Source organism: Neltuma alba, unplaced genomic scaffold (genome assembly GCF_004799145.2).
Source record: "Neltuma alba isolate B1F8T4 unplaced genomic scaffold, ASM479914v2 tig00012837_pilon, whole genome shotgun sequence".
In the NCBI taxonomy this organism is placed as follows: Eukaryota; Viridiplantae; Streptophyta; class Magnoliopsida; order Fabales; family Fabaceae; genus Neltuma; species Neltuma alba.
This window is the reverse complement of record NW_021637226.1, coordinates 2,298-19,298: the sequence shown is the minus strand read 5'-3', so window position 1 is coordinate 19,298 and position 17,001 is coordinate 2,298. Positions and strand designations below refer to the sequence as shown.

The 17,001-nt window shown below is 35.0% G+C and overlaps 3 protein-coding genes across 3 annotated transcripts; 1 reads left to right on the top strand and 2 right to left on the bottom strand.

Moving 5' to 3' along the window:
* Positions 1-395: 395 nt before the first annotated feature.
* On the bottom strand, positions 396-6,376 carry LOC114731570 (probable serine protease EDA2). Its single transcript, XM_028918776.1, has 12 exons — positions 6,129-6,376; positions 5,330-5,455; positions 4,940-5,095; positions 4,049-4,231; positions 3,744-3,860; positions 3,556-3,609; positions 3,411-3,482; positions 1,756-1,961; positions 1,500-1,594; positions 1,244-1,318; positions 911-994; positions 396-690 (listed from the first exon to the last, which is right to left on the bottom strand). The coding sequence occupies exons 1-12, from the start codon at positions 6,318-6,320 to the stop codon at positions 575-577; spliced, it is 1,476 nt and encodes a 491-aa protein (XP_028774609.1). The 5' UTR covers positions 6,321-6,376; the 3' UTR covers positions 396-574.
* Positions 6,377-7,916: 1,540 nt separating this feature from the next.
* Positions 7,917-8,357, top strand: LOC114731573 (protein EXORDIUM-like 3). The gene has a single exon (XM_028918778.1). It carries the CDS (start codon positions 7,917-7,919, stop codon positions 8,355-8,357), a length of 441 nt encoding a protein of 146 aa, XP_028774611.1.
* A 2,784-nt stretch (positions 8,358-11,141) lies between these two features.
* Positions 11,142-13,950, bottom strand: LOC114731574 (B-box zinc finger protein 18). The gene is made up of 6 exons (XM_028918779.1): positions 13,687-13,950; positions 13,443-13,562; positions 12,935-13,031; positions 12,737-12,852; positions 12,410-12,643; positions 11,142-11,542 (listed from the first exon to the last, which is right to left on the bottom strand). Exons 2-6 carry the CDS (start codon positions 13,533-13,535, stop codon positions 11,537-11,539), a joined length of 546 nt encoding a protein of 181 aa, XP_028774612.1. The 5' UTR covers positions 13,536-13,562; positions 13,687-13,950; the 3' UTR covers positions 11,142-11,536.
* Positions 13,951-17,001: the final 3,051 nt, after the last annotated feature.

Below are 17,001 nucleotides of genomic sequence, written 5' to 3'. Positions count from 1 at the left end.
TTCTCAAATGCTAACATATTAAATTTAATTTTCAAAATATTCATGATTGTTACAAAAAAAATCATCATTGAAATCTAATGATTTTAGGGTTAAAAGACCAAATGTAAGTTTTTTAAAATTAAGAAATTAAATTGAAACCTTATATAAAATTAAAAAACTAAATGTATGTTTTAACTTTTATTTTATAAGATATATATAACCGAATTACATAGATAACAAATTGATTGAGATTAACTGAAGCCAATAAATATCTGAAAAAATACCGCTTACTTTCATAAAATATTCTTATTTATGAAAAGAGAATCAGGAATGCATGCAAGGGAAAAAAGAGAGCAGCAAACAAATAGTTAACGCATTAAAACTAACCAATCATTAATAAGTATAAAAATAAATAATAATACTAAAAACTTCAGATAGACTAATTTCCCTTATAAAAAGAAAAAGACCAAGTCATATACACTGGAGTGAGGAGAGTATTATAATACATTACAGTAGCTCACACAAATGTGAGTTAAATAACACTAGATGAAGCAATGATGTCGGAGTTCATAATAGATAATTTATATACAAATATTTATATGAAACTTCTATCAGAGGCCAGGCACTCGGATAGCCACAAGTCCACATGCTCTGTGATCTTTTGCCTTATTTTGCGGACCGCATCAGGATCAGTGCAGTTCTTCTCGTTACCTGTCAAGAAACGTTACACAACAGAATACAATGTTAACATCATAACCACATTTATATCAACGAGATAGATTCTGCAAAACTACGTGAGAGATCTAGCTGTCCACGCGCGCGGGAGAAGTAATCATTGTTGTGGCCAGGCTAATAAGAGACGGAATTAACTCCTCCAGAAAGCAAGTGCTCTAAATGATAACAACGATTGGCAAGCAAGTACCAAGCATACCTTCAAGGTTCAAAGGAGATTGAGGACAGCCTCGCATATCAGCGCCATGGCCACAATTATGACACGATACAGTGTAGGAAGGCACTGAAAAATACAGTAGGCAGTATTCAGTGAATGACACAAGAACACAGCAAAAGTACATAATACCTCCTTCCTAAGATCATGTGGCACATAGTCAAAAACAAACAAACAAAGGAAACTACACATTATTGCTTAGTGCAACTCTGATTAACGACGACCAGGAATTTAAGAAATTGGTCATCAAATAGAGATCCACGTTGGCTTTGAGGAATGTCAGTATCTAAATTTTGATAAACACAAATAGCTACTCACTATCAGTCGATGAAATTTGTTTTGAAGCATGTCGCCAAGGATCCTGTGAGCCGTTTGTGAATATTATTTTTGAACCTGTCCATGCACATTACTATACGGTAAATAACTGAAATCCCGCAGAGTTAAAATTAGACTAGCCAGGCACACTAAGAGAAAGTTGAAAAGTCACAAGCACGTTCTGCAAATATTTTGCATGCACAATCATAATGTGAAAGAATGAGGTACATAAAAAGTTGGGCAGATATAGTTTCTTTACCAGCAATTTTTGTGCCTCCATAATATATATTAGTTGAAAAGACATCAGGAAAGATGCCCTCCCCAAAGACATTTTTGCAGAGGTCCAAATGATATCTGCATTAATTTAGAAACTACAACAATCAGACAAGATCGCCATGGAAAAGAAAAGTCACAAGACAATAAATATTAAAAGCAACATGATACCAAAAGAAAGAAGTGAATCATGTCAACAGAGGAATACAAGAAATTAACAGTGAGAGGGATGACGAACTTGCCTTGCATCAACTTTAGAGGAGCGTATGCTATCATTTGCAGGAGCCACCTGAAAGTATGCAACTTCAGTGCAAACTTGAAACCACCACAATCGATCGGCACTGTCTTCTCTAATAGCAGTATTTTTCAGGTGCTTTTGATTATAAGTTTGAACATTAACCCCAAAAGTTCCAAGGTAATACTCTTTTACATAGTTGGCATAAGCGTCCTGCATGGTAAAGTATATGTTTCCCATCAGAAGCATCAGACTCAGACATATAGAAATCAAAAGAAGCATCTACACAGAACAAGCACTAACCATGTAACTCCAAATCGGTATTTCTAGAACTTTGTCTAACATACTAGTAATTACAATAATAGTTATATCATTATCTTTAACTCACCCTTCATATAAAAGCAAGATGGAGCTGAAGATTCACAGCAGATTTACAAATCTTTTCCTCTATAGAAGATTTTATGGGAAGGGAAAAGGTGGAGGGAAGAGTAACAGCATGGGATCAAGAGACTGATCCCAAGGGTTTAAGCTGTAAGGGTTAAAAGGTGAAGCTGATAGACAAGGATAGGCGCAGCCAGAGGTACGGCAGTGTTGGTAGGGGACATACTACTTTTAGGGTATAAGAGCATCCTTTCATTGAACGGAAGGGGAATTCAGACTTTAGGAAAGTCTAGTGAGGATTGAGAGAAGACGGGCTCTCAAAAGCCAGTGTTGGTTCTATATTCTTGTACGGTTCTGCGTTGTAATGTGATGTGTGTATTTTGTTCTTGTTTGTCGTATCACTATTCTTTGATTGCAATTTCTGTAATTTGGGAGTACGAGGGATATAGGCTTGGCTCAAATCATCATTTCCCTTGTGATCAGAATTTATTACTGGGTAATAATATAAGTGCCCCACATTATTTGTAGTCTATTTCTGGTTTTCGTTTATAAGCTCACTAGAGTTTAGGCTTCTATCAAAGCCCTTCGGGGCTGAAAATGGATAAAGCTCAGATCCATCATCCCTCATGTTGACACTTAACCTTGGTTAAGAAAATCAAGGTGGGCAAAAATCCAACTCTGGAGTCAATCTCTAACAACGACGAACAAACAGAAAAAAGATACTATTCCATTATTTCTAATCTCTACCTCTAATAACTTCAAAAGCTAGAGCTTATGAGCATATATGGCACTCAAGTCCAAAGCTTTAATATATGATAAAACATCAATGATCATGTTTAGTACAAGAGCATGCATGGCTGAAAGAGATTAGCTGAAAGCAACCATACTGTTAGTGGGTGAGTAGTGATTTTTCAAAGATTTCAACCATAAGGAGCACGCACTGGTGATAAACTGACATACTGAATCATCTAATAACTATAATGTAAAGCACGTTCATAACTAATTCTGGATGCCTCATTTTTTCTATCTAACTGCTCCAGATATCTTGACTCTTGACAGATGGAACAAACCAGATTTCTGCTGTAAAATATGATGAAGAGTTTACATGGCTATACTGAAAGTAACAAGCCTGCCAATAAAGAACTAGTACTTGCAATTACAACCAAAGGAGGTTTATGCTGTACAAAAGGTAACAGGAAATGGATTGGTTTAAATCCAAAACTTGCTCATTGATTAGTTTCATTCATGACAAACAAGAAATAGATAGATTTAGAATCATACCACTAAATCCTCCCCAGCCTTATTTGCTTCAACAAGAGGTTTGCATATTTTATCTGGATTTCCATATTGAAACTGCAATATTTAAGGAAAGGTTAAGTGACTGTGATTAAGAAATTGCAATTAAGACAGCAGTCACATTGATTACCGCTATAGCAGCAGCATCTGCCAGAAAATACATGAAGTCTCCATCAATTTCTAGCTGCAAAAAGGGCAAAAGTTAACATCCAACCGGAGAATGTAATAGAAATGCTTGGATGGGGGCATCAGAGTCGCGTTTTAGGATCACTATAACATGTATCTGCAATTAAAACGCAAGAAAGGAACGAAGCATACATCTGCGGCATCAAACAAAGATTTCAGCTTCCTTCCATCCTTTGCTAGTCTTTGTTCAATGAGTTTAGTAGTTTCTTGCAATGCCGTTTTACATTCAGCACCTGCTGATTCACCAACCTGCATATAGTATACATATGTATATATTTATACACACACATATATAGATATGTAAGTTAAAAAACGAGGGAATTTTCTATAATAAGCGGCATCTACATGATAATACCATTATTAATAATAAGAACGTGAAGATATAAAACCTATTAACCCTTATTTGGAGGGGGGAAAAAAAAAGGGCCTATTACCACCTGCTGATCAAATTCTGTAAAGTTATAGACAGACAGAACAACTGCAGAACTTGCGAGGCTTCCACATGTTAAGTGGGGAAATTTGAGACGAAACCATGCACTGAGCGCTCCAGGATATGAGATGCCAAAGACAAACCATGGATTTCCGCCTTTTGTTCTATTAAGCTTCAGATTTAATGAGTCCTGCAAAATAATTTCACTACTAGATTAAAAAATAAGCAGTGAGATTTTAAAAACACCATCTTCATGATCTTCTCAATGAACTACGCAGTTTTTTGATAAACGGATAATATCATCATGCAAACCTTAAGGAAAGAAAATAGAAGAACAGAATATACTACAATGAACTGAAACCTAAAGAGTAATGAAGACCTATTGATATGAAGATATTGCTTGACCGCATTTTGAAAGGTACACGCATTAAACTATACAAATTAACTTATATACACACGACCATCATAATGCATCTATATAAGCACAGTCACAAAATATTTTGTCATAGGTTAAATGTACATACACAGCTCAAAATCAATCCAATCTTCCATCACAATGATTCCTGATTATTGTCGTTCTCTCTTTAAAATACCAGTGTTGATATTACCTCGATGATTTTCATTTACTGCGAGCAAATGCAATGCCATGTACCCATCGAAACATCATGTAGATAAAAGATAGGTAAAATGAAAAAAAAAAAAAAAAACTAATGACATTGATGTTTACAATTAGCACATAATTTCATAAATGCTTCTCATCCCTCTTTTTTTTTTTGGGGGGGGGGGGGGGGTCATCGCAAATACTGACCTTTGACAAATATCTATAAAGCTATGGCCATACAATTCCCTTTCGCCAGCCTTTTACAAGCTTGTGCATTCGGTAAAAAATATAGCTCACCTGATAATACTGGCGGAAAATAGCCAAATCAAAGAGTGCTTGTTTTGATGAAAGATATCTCAAATTTTCAGTTGATAGGGATTTAAATGGAGAACTCTTTCCATAATAGCGATGCTCAAGAGAAACCACAGCTGCTCCAAACTTCTGTGCTAGAACCTACAATAAGCATATAGGACATGAGAATTAGATTATTGCCCCTTTGCTAAAGACACAAGATCTTTTTTTTCCAGGGACAAGTATGTCTCATTGGCAGCTAAAGTATGTGATATTCATACCAAACTACAATTATGATCTCACATCAACTACATATTACTTAGAATGCTGATATATTAACCAACAAAAACCACTAAAGGGTGCCAATACAAATTTGGACACAGAAATGCAGCTTACACTTATATAATCATTTGCTATCCCGTTGCACGTGTATTCACCACAGATGACCATAAAAATGGGTCCATCGGGAATTCGGAAGTGGTCAAGGAACTCATAGTACCGTTGCTGAAATTGACGGTGGTCCTGCACGCCATATGCAAATAAGCATAAAAAACTGTATCCATATTTGATGAGTAAACGTGATAAATAAGTCAAAATAGGATCTTTTCTTTGTTATTGTTTAAAGGCGCGAGAGAGAGGCAATCAAAGTCTAAAACCTTTGCCTTTTCTTCCCCCAAATTAGTGCAAAATGTTAAATCTTTTGGTAGCCGCAAACAAATGGTGTATGGCATCGGGAAGTTTTGATGCTTCAAACAACAACGATTAACTACATAACAAAAAGGGCGTGACAACTTCACAATGTCTCAACCCTCCGTCGAACCCAATCAGAAGAACAATCAACGTTCGGTACACAGTAAAGCTTGCATATGATTAAACATCTAAAATCTAACTGTCGCCTTGCGCAATGAAATATTATAATAAATTCACTAACTATAACCTAACCCTTCGTCTTCATTGAAAAGCCTTAACTTTCTAAAATCAATCCTCATCAGCCACAATAAATAGCATCAACGACCCTCAGGGATTTAAATATTCATTTAATGAAGCATTTGACATTAATCTGACAATCGAATCTGGGTAGGCATTCATTCACTTAAGTGAACGTGCACAGGAAATGTGAACAACTGTCGGCAGATAATCCCGCAGAAAATAATCAAAATTTTCCATGAGAAGAGATGAGGGAAAGGAAAATTACATAGGGTGAGAAGTGGTCGAGAGTCTGATTGAACCATAGCTCCTCAGTGGTCAGATACCCGCCGGAGCCGGAGAAGCGGTGAAGCAGCGAACGAGGCGGCGTAATTCCAAAAGAGACCGTCGGGAATGACATGAAGAGCAACAAAGATGACGCGACGATGAGGGCCCATTCGTGTCTCATCGTCGTCCCCATTCAAACACGCTTGTGCAGTACGCGCGCTGATGCTTCCCGTGTTTCGCGCTAGAACTAGAGTCTGGAACGCGCGAATTTGCCGGTTAGAACCTATTTATAATGTCCGCAGTCAGATCCCTCTCTACCAGGCAGACAGAGATCGCTCCCAGACACGTGATCATCCGTTTGATCTATGGAGCGGATTTAGATTGTTATTTCATTGCCACGTGATCCCGGGCTCATAATTTTGCATAAAATAATAGACAGATACATCTATTTTATTTTAATAACAAATACCTTATCGATTTATTAAAAGAAATTAGTAGCCAGTAAAGAGTTAAAAATCATATTAATATAAAAAGTTAATACAATTTTTAGTCTTTTAAATTTATCCTAATTTTGATTTTTATTCTCTCAAATTTTAAATTATAGGTTTTTCCATTTAAAATATAAGTTCCTATAATATAATAAGAACTTGGACCATTTTATCTTTTGAGGTATCAAAATTTATAATTTGAAACTTAAAGAATCAAAATCTGATTGATTAAAGATTATATTAATCTTAATATTTTTTTCACCATTTATATTAATCCTAATACAAGCCATATTTAGCAATTTAATCCCAGGGACAAAGCCAAAGCAAGCCGAAACAGGGGATGAACTTTGAAATTCAATTACATTAGTAATTATCTATACAAGTCACCATGGTCCCTGACTCCACAGCGTGTGCCGGGTGGCTAGGGCTTTTGTTCCGTAACACAACACGTCATATTTTCCGTCTGACATGTCTATATAAAGCAGCTGCGTCTTAAAATAAATAAATAAGAAGCCGCCATGACAGAAGGACCTGGAGGTATCTCACCACTTTTTCTATAACAAAATAATATCAAATTTTTTATATTTATTATTTTAAATTCTTCAATCACACCTAATCATATATTTTTTTATTTTGTGTAAATTTATAACTAAAATTTATTTAATATTAATATTAATATTTTAAAAATAAGATATATAATCATATATAATCAAAAAAATTGACATAATCGATGTGAGAAAGTATTATTAAAAAAACCTAAAAGGCAATTAAAAACTCTGAATAAACAGGGGTTCATACCACGGTTGTTCCCACGTAACTTTACATAGTTTAAGGGGATATTTGGATAAAATCAAATTATGCTTTGGAAAATAGCTTCTGGAAAATAGATTTTGTGAAAAAGTGATTCTGAGAAGTGAGAGTGTTTGGATAGTTATTATTAGAAGCACTTTTTACATGTACAAATTACTAAAAAGAGTATAAGTTAATATGATAATTATATAAGGGATAGATTTTATAATATATTTTGATTTGAAGAAATAAAGTTGTTAATAAAATATTTTTTTACTAACATAATTAATAATATATAAGAAGATTTTGACTAATTATTAATTCGCTTTGTAATTATAGTAGTCTTCCCAATGTCAAAACACCAAAAGTCCAGGAATAGTTCACCGTAAAACAGATCGCATGTTTTTCAATATTGAGCCCCCACGCCTGAACCTGATGAGGCGTTCGTGATGCCCCCAAATTGCATTACCCTGCATTGACAAAAACGTTGGCATAAATTTTTATGACCAAAAATGCCGCCTGCTTCCCTCACCATCCTTCTCGCTCTCGCCCTCCTCCTCCCCACCGCCAAAGCCACCTCCATTGCCGTTGAAAGGCACGTCCCTCCCCTCGCTTACAACGACGGCGATATCCTCACCAGCAACATCGACATCGCCATTTTGTGGTATGGCAACGTCACTAAGGTGCAGAAGAACAAGATCCTGGCCTTCCTCAAGTCCATCAACGCAAAAAGCGCGCCCCAGCCCAACGTCAACTCCTGGTGGAGGGTTGTGGAGAGCGACCAAACCTTTGCCAGAAAAATACCGAGTCCCATGCCAGTGAAAGTCGTGGCCCAGAAGGAAGACCCCGGCTACTCGCAGGGCAAAGTCTTAATCATGGCACTGATCCCCGACCTCACCGGCGGCAACAACAACCTTCTCGCCTTCATCGTTGCTTCCGACAGCGTTACTTGAAGAGCGAAGGACCGAAGGCGGAATGAATAATTGAGGGCTGATTTGTCATATACCCTTGGGCCTCATACCAACAACTATAAAATTTGAGCCAAAAGAGCCAAAAGCCAAACCAGAATGCTTTTCCTGAAACCAAAACCATGGTTTGAGATTTTTTCAACCTGTTTGGCTCTCTCTTTCCCCAAACTATGGTTTGGAGAGACACCCAAACAGGCCCTAAGTGAAAAAAAAATTCCAATATGTGTGTTAAAATATTCAGGTTTGCATGATCCTTAAAATTTAGTCACGCCCGAGTGAGGCATTTTGATGTAAAAAATGTTTTGTCATCAAACTTTACTACTTTTTTTAACCAAAAAATCAAACTTTAATATTAATTCTCGGTTTGGACGGATGAAAAATATAAAAAATATATATATTAAATTTGAGTGCGATGAAATTTGATTTCATAGGCTGTTTATATAAGCTTTTAAAATAGAAAGGGATGTCTCGTGATTAATATAAGGGAAAATGATATAAAAAGAAATTAAAAATTATAATATTTCAATTTAAGCACCTAAGAGATAAAAAATCCCACGGAAAAAAGTAGTGTATTTTGCAAATGTAATCAAATGATTAAAATGTCATTGTATCGGATTTGTATTAAACTTCTTGTCATTAGTTATTTAATATTTGTTATTACCAATTCACAATTTATTAATAAATAGTTTGTCATTGTCAGCATATTTACTGTCACTTGTTATTTAACACTTGTCATTACTAATTCACAACTTGTTAATAAACTTTCTGATACAAGGATGTTTTTGTCATTTAACTAGATTTACAAAATACCATATCAGAAATCACTTTCTTCATTGGGATTTTAACTTCTTAGGTGCATAAATTGGAATATTATAATTTCAACTTTTTTTTAATGTGATTTTCCCTTAATATAAAATAAAATGGAGTTCAGTAACCCCCGCCCCCCAAAAAAAAACTTCTTTTAACACGACGATTTGACAACCCTAAATTGGATAGAATGAGCTGTTAAAACTGTTTTTTTGGGCCAAAAAACACAGTCAATTATTAATCACTGCAAAAAAAAAAAATCTACATCCCCATAGCAGAAGCCTAAAAAGAGAGAAACAGTCAAACAACCTAAACAATAACCAATCGTTTTTTGTTTTAAGCTGAATCATCAATCTATCTTATCTATTGTGGCATCAATTAGTCATCCATTTCAGCTTTCACGTAGAATCCTTGGTTTTTCTTTTTATACCCCAAACATCACTGGGCCGAGATTGCAAAGAAGCATCCCATCTCAATACCAGCATACCACAAAAGTATATGGACATTTTTTCAGAACACAAAGGGACATAGATATGAATTTGATTGTCCATCCATTGGATAATAGATTTGCTGTTTGGCAGACCTGATTGCATATTATCTGTTTGAAACCAAAGGGCCCTTGTATCCTTGGCCCAAAATAAAGTTCTTTTTTATCCATCCACTGTACTCGATTTTTTCCCTTAATTTTTGAAAAGAAACGCCACTTACACTCGTATTCTGCCTTATATTTAAAACTCAAGAAATATTACTTTATCAATCTCCTAGTGGTGTGGTGAATATTTATCTGAAAGACTTGGTGGATATTTTTTATCTAGGTTTTTGTTTTGTTGATAAATAAAGGGCTTTAGGGCGCTTCGCCCCGTTTTTTCACCAAAAACAATACATGCCAATAATGGAAGAAAATTTTATTTCCTATAATTGCTAAATAATTCTTGATTTTTCTTGCTACAAAGTAAAAAATGCTTCCTCATTCCTGCATGGAAACCCTTTTTTTCGGGGAAGCTTGACAACCTTTCAATAACATCACACCTGTCTAAAATTCAGAAGGGACAGCCCAACGTAGAGGCTGGTGTACTCCAAGCCACAGTCCAATGAGAAGTCGACAGCTCTCTTCAAGCATCATCGTAGTGCCGGGAGGGGCCCCAGGGATTTCGATGTCAAAAGACACTCCCAATCTGCCATCATTCAAATATTTTTTACGATCGTTGTTGGATTGTTCCCTTTCTTTTTTTACGCCATAAAAAACAAAATTTCCTATAATTTTCAAATAAGTAGGTTTGTCCATTTCTCACACAATCAAAGGGATTAGGGATAGACCCGTAAATGCAAAGAAGAAAGACTCAAGGAGATGGGTCCCGAACTTTTTGTGGCGTGAACCTACAAGGAAGAATAAAGGGAGAAATAGCTACGTAGACATTTGAGAATGATTCGGTTTCCCATATTGGTTCAGAGAGTATTTGCAGCCGTGAAGGTCCTTTTCAATATAGCAACCAACAGTTTCTTTCAAACCATCGCTGGAAAACAATCCCACTTTTTTTGTAATCTTAATTAAGCATATTTTCCTATGGATTGGCGTAGGGTTAGAAAAATGACCAGCTGTAGTGAGAAAATCATTATAATTCCCAGATGAAAAAAAAATCACCAAAAAATCTCAACAACTAGCAGCTAAGTTGTTACTTCTTTCAACACTAAAACTTGTCATTACATAATCCTTATTCATTGTAAAAAGTTTTTGTCTTTACATTTCCCCCTTAGAACTTTAGTGTTTTTCCATTTTATATTTGATATTGATGATAGGAAATCATAAAATAAAAGAAGCTTCTTTTGGCTAACCAAGTTAAAAATTCAAATTTCATTTATTTCTAAGCATTTTAGTCCTTCGAGTCCTATTTACAGGCATTTAATCTTGACTATAAAAATAACCATCATTCCCATATGATTTAGGACACTGCAACACACACCTTTTAAGATCTTCATAATTATTATATCTAAATATCTTATAAGTTTTCAAGTGTTTGAAATATTCAATTCCCCGGGACCAAACGGATTAGGAGGGCAGCATGTTATGTAGTGAAATGCACAAGTTACAGATCAGAAACAAAAGTTACCATACAATTTCCCTGCAGGGGATTACAGTTAATGGGGCTTTGAATTACAGATATGATGGTGTTGAGCTATCGAATTGAATTCTTACAGACCGCTCGGCTTGACGCCCCAACACCTCATTTACTGAGTCAGGATGTGAAAACATTATGCCAACACCGTAGCTAGCATGCCTGAGAAGTATCTGATGCTTTTTGGTCTCCATGGATATAAAGGTTAAGATCCTGTCAACTGCAGTATGCCGGTCGCATTCTTTATGGCTGCCAAGAATAAAAAACTTATCTAAGACATGTTGTTATGTGTAGACACATAGACAAAACAATACAAGAATCTATAAGGCATATGCAAACTGAAGTTATTGAAATCAACATATTAATAATCATCATTGTTCTATCAAACTCTGGAGCCAAGTGCAGGTGAAACTTAACAGACAAACTATAAGGCTTCACGACTAGAGGTAGATACAAAACAAAGACTAGTATCATTTCATTACTTTCGGCAGATTCGATTCATGTTTTGCAGAGATCCGTCATTCTCTTCATAAGTTTCTTAAATGTTAATAGATTTTCAATCCCACTACATATATATACAATAAGTTGCTGCAGTATTATGAGGATGACTTTTTAAACTTTCAATGAGGCCTTAAATGCAGAGGACCCGAGATTTTTTTCACTTCAAGGTAATCAGGATATATGATCTGACAAGACGTATTTAAATATACACTATAGTGGACATTGGAACCAAGCATCGAGCAAGGCGGATGAATGCTCGCTCACTGGACAACAAACTCAATTCTTTGGGTTGATGAAATCATGACGTGTTTCAAAGATCCTCTCTCCAAATGCTTTAACAACCATACAGCGTTCCAATTTGAATTCAATCATAATTAACGCAATTTACTAGTTGATGCTTTAGAGATGAAAGCCGTGCCACTTAAGGAGATACGATCAAGTATTTGTGAAGTGACATTGTTAGAGTAGGGTTTACATTTTCATGGACTTGATCAGCAGAGATGATAATACAAATATGCGCAAGACTTTGGACGCCGCCAGTGATCAGAAATATAACAGGGGCAGAATAGAGTTTCCTAATTAATCAGATAAAGTTTACTTCTCATCCACCCTGACCTGATTATTTGACCCGTGTTCGTGTATTCTTTGAGGCTTCATGTTCAGATCAATCATTTTAGCATCCATCTTGGCATACCCATCAGCATCATGTTCTGGGGTTGGCATCCTGTGATTTTGTTGTTTCTCTCCCATTTTTATTTTGAGCAATGAATTTTGGCCTCGTTTGGTCTCAACCGCGTCCAGAGACTGTGAAGCCGAGGTTTCTGCGTGACCAGGTTTATCTCCTGGAAACTGAGCAACAAGATATTAGACAATTTTGAAGGCAACTAAAGGCACCTAAAAAGACAAATCATGACAACTTCAAGAAAGCAAGGGGAGGCATACTTCAACCCGCTGCCTGAAAAGAAGGTATCTCCCGTGTGTTCTTTTACCTCCGACATGAACTATCATGTCACATTGCAAACACAGAGAAGTTCCATCTGTCTCGCAATAAAAGAAAGCTACACCCAGATACAAAAGAAAAACGTAAGGATAAGGCATATGAGATACGGGGAAAGCATGGAGAAATTGAAGATTTCCTACCAGGTTCATTCTCACAAATGTCACAGCGTGGCACATCACTTGGACTAGCAAGGCCAACCCGGATATGCCGGCTAGCTAGCTTATTGCACATGTGAACCTGTCACTCCAACAGTTAGAAAGTTGAACCATTGCTTCGAAAAATGTTAAGCAGGACTATCAAGATAAGAGAAGAACTTGGGCTTCAAATTTAGACAGGCTTAGGGAAAGATCGATCCAATCAAGTGTGCTCATACGGAGCAGCATACCCAAGCCCAATGGCTACCTGTTTTCTCTATTGATGGATTTCTCCAAGTTCTGGCTAATGAGTTCAATAAAACATTATTCCTTTGTGCGTAGAATACAGTATGATCAATGCTTTAAAAGAAATGTTAGGCAAGATTGTTGTGCTATATCCCCTAATCCACACGCGATCTCGAACAGGGGAAAACACAGGTAGAGTTAGCTTTCTGGTTTCGTTATATGATGCAGGTATTAAGGAAAAACTAAACAAAGAAGAAAAGAAAAGTACCTTTTCATCGCAGGCACGGCAGAGCGCGGCCTCGTCGGCGGCGCAGAATACGATGGCGGCAGCGCTCTCACAAGCGTCGCAAAGCGTTCGCATAGTTGAAGGCTCCTCCAACTTTCATTGCTTCAGCCAAAGAAATACAAAAGAAAGCGGAAGTCAGATGGCAGAAGAAACACCTGAATTTCCTCAATCAATAAAAAAATAGGGTAAAAAATAAAAAACGGGCACAGAACAAGACAGAGCTCACCTCCATGTGGGTACGAGTGTTTTTTGTTTTTCTCAGAGTTGAGTGTTGTATTGCCGGCTGTTGCTAGTGGAGGTGGAGGAGTTGCTTGGCCATGAGCCTGATAATGATGATGATGGGAAAGAAGACGGGCCTCGATTATTGATAATTGATAATCAATTAGTGATTAGATGGGGAGATCGGATAAAGAGAGGATTTTTGAGGAGGAAGGTGGGAGGGGGGTGATTCCAGAAGGTAATTGATGTGTGGGTTTTTAATATATATAGGAGCAAAAGACACAATAAATGAGTGTTTGTCAACTACGTTTGCCTAAAACCTTACTTCGTAGCCACGAATTCAAAGCCACTGTGGGGCTGACAAAACCATTTGCTTTATTCTCACCCACCAGTTCAGATATCGCAACTTGGGACCCGGCCCCATTCCCCTGTTTCATCCTCCTAACCCTAAATTGCCTTATCTTTTGTGGCCAGCCATCCACAGGGATCCTCTTCGCTCAACTAATTCTTCTCTTCTAGTTCTCTGCATTAATCCTGGACACACATGAACTGGGAGCCCCGTTTGGGATCAGCAAATGTGGGGACGAAGAACATCATGTGGTTGCTCCATGGTGGATAATAGGCCACATCCGGACACGGTTTTTCCTCCCTTGGTCGGGAAATCTGTACTTTTGATTCCTTAATCGTGACCTTTCCGTCTTTATTAAAAGGTGTTTGGATAAAATCAGACTATAATTTGAAAATAAATTCTTAGGAGAATAGATTTTGTGAAAAAGTGATTCTCATAAAATGAGAGTATTTGGATAGTTGTTATCAAAATCACTTTTCATATGTACAAATTACTAAAAAGGATATAAGTTAATATGATAATTACATAAAATATATATTTTATAATATATTTTAATTTGAAGGAATAAAATTGTTAATAATATATTTTTACCAACATAATTAATAATATATAAGATAGTGTAATTAATAAATAATTAATATGTGTATATATATTTATAAAATATAAGATTAAATATGTTTATAGAAAAATAGTTAAGGGGTGCTAAAGTCATATTATTGTTGGAATCTACTTGACAAGTACAATCATATTCTCCAATTTGACCCAAAAGCAGAATGGATTCACTTTCTAAAATCATGATTTTGGCCCAAAACCGTAGTTTATTGATTTTTTCTTCTGTTTAGCAAATTTTTGACCCAAATCATGATTTGGGTCCCAAAACTATGGTTTTAGATATTTTCCAAACAAGCCCCCATCAATCAATATTTCATTTACCGAGATATATATTTTAAATGCATCCGTATAAAATTTATATTCTTCCACTTCTTAATATAGAACTTTTTTTTTTGGTGAAATAATATAGAACTTTTAGACAGTTTATATTGATCTTATATGTAATATCTATTTTACATATTTATCAGTTTTTTCAAATTAATTTTATTGATATTCTCTCAATAATAATTAAGTATGAGAGGAATGAAAGAAAAATAGAAAAGATATTTATAATATTTTTAAAAAATATTATATTAACTAATTTAACTAATATTTTTAATTTATTTAAACTAATTAATTAGTTATTAGATTAAGTATTATAAGTTGCATGATTCATTGATGTTCAAGACATAGGCCCTACGGTCTACTTCTTTTTATTGATTTTTTTCCCCCCAACAACTTTAAGGGGTGATGTATTTTGAGCGAGCATGGATAAATTTTTATTCAACCACTTAACCACTTTTATGAGTGTAAATTAAATTTTGTAGCATTCTTTTACACGGTGATATAAACTTTTCTCAGTTAAAATATTAAAAGTTTTTGAATTATTATTTTTAACCTTTCTCTTTTAAGCGCAACCACACATCCCAATGGTTGAGGTGGATTCAACTTTCTTTGGATCCTATCCATTATTTCCCCTTGCTAAGGTCGTAGCAACGTTCGCATTTATTCTTTCCATGGTCGAGGGGTTCTAATTGCCGTTCAAAATGCGGACTGTGGAGGGGAAGAAAGAAATTCTGCAACGAAAAAACAACACAGAGAGTTAATTTTTCTAAAAAAATTTAACTATAACGTTTAGATCGATATAATCCTGAAATAAATATTTTATATTTCAAACTGAAAACAAATAAACAAAATTTTAAATCCTATTTTGATCCACAATATTTAAAATGAGTAAAATAAATAAGAATTTGGGATTGGAGCTCATTATTATGAGTATTTTCACATACTTACATTTGTACTATCTCCGGTCCTATTTATAAGAGCTAAATGACTACTTTGAGGAGATCAAGGAAAGAATTAAGTTAGTTATTTATAATAAATATGTATTATTTTTCCTAAAATATCATTACTAATCAAGTGTATGAGCTAGCATTATTATTATTAGAAGGATTATCTTAAGAAAAATACATAAATATGAAAAACAAAATAGATTGGGGTCTTATATTTAAGAGCAGAATAAAAATCAAATATGATTTTATATTAAGGACCGGAGGTAATACTCCTCCAGTCTTTAATATAGGACCTAATTGTTGAGTTGGTTTTTGTTCTAAATATAAAATTCATTTCTCATATTTATCAATTTTTCTAAATTACCGCTATGGATACTCCCTCAACCATAATCAATTAGAAGAGGAAGATGGGGTATTAAGAAAGATAATTATGGCATTTTAGGAAAAACATGTCACATTTTTTATAATTAACTAACTTACATAACTTCTTTAATCTAATCAAATTAGTTAAATGGGTTTTATATTAAGGATCGGAGGAGTATATCATAAATCACGAGCTGTCTTTTGAAGGTTCTAAGCACCATTTCACACAAAACACTTAGTCAACAAAGTGACAAAGCTGTTTCAGTGACAATTCGTTGGGTGATAACAGAGAAATTTGGAAGTCAGGTTTCATTAAAAAAAAAAAAAACCTGGGCACACTGCTAATATCATTATTGAGATTATAGAAATCCTTAACGATTGAGTCCCGTGTAGAGTCATGGACATGTAGTGGGTTTTGGTTTTCATCCAAATACCCTCATAATAAAATTGTAGTACTATCTCTGATTCTTAGTATAAAAACGAGTTGACTAATTTGAATAGATTAACAAAACTAATTAATTAGTTATTTATAATAAATAGATATTATTTTTCCTAAAATATTTTTGATAATTAAGTGTATTAGTCAAAACTACCATTATTACAATAATTACCTTAAAAATAGATAAATATTAGAGACAAAATGAATTAAAATTTTATATTCAGATCAAAATAAAAATCAAATAAATTATTATATTAAGAACAGGACGTGGCATATGACAACTATATG

Coding starts and splice junctions, on each gene's coding strand:
- LOC114731570 (XM_028918776.1), bottom strand. CDS start 6,320: ATGGGGACGACGATGAGACACGAATGGGCCCTCATCGTCGCGTCATCT. Junction 5,096..5,329: donor TAGCAAATGATTATATAAGT/GTAAGCTGCATT, acceptor TGCTTATTGTAG/GTTCTAGCACAGAAGTTTGG. Junction 995..1,243: donor ACAAATTTCATCGACTGATA/GTGAGTAGCTAT, acceptor TGTATTTTTCAG/TGCCTTCCTACACTGTATCG.
- LOC114731573 (XM_028918778.1), top strand. CDS start 7,917: ATGCCGCCTGCTTCCCTCACCATCCTTCTCGCTCTCGCCCTCCTCCTC.
- LOC114731574 (XM_028918779.1), bottom strand. CDS start 13,535: ATGCGAACGCTTTGCGACGCTTGTGAGAGCGCTGCCGCCATCGTATTC. Junction 12,853..12,934: donor CATTTGTGAGAATGAACCTG/GTAGGAAATCTT, acceptor ATCTGGGTGTAG/CTTTCTTTTATTGCGAGACA. Junction 12,644..12,736: donor TTTTCAGGCAGCGGGTTGAA/GTATGCCTCCCC, acceptor CTTGTTGCTCAG/TTTCCAGGAGATAAACCTGG.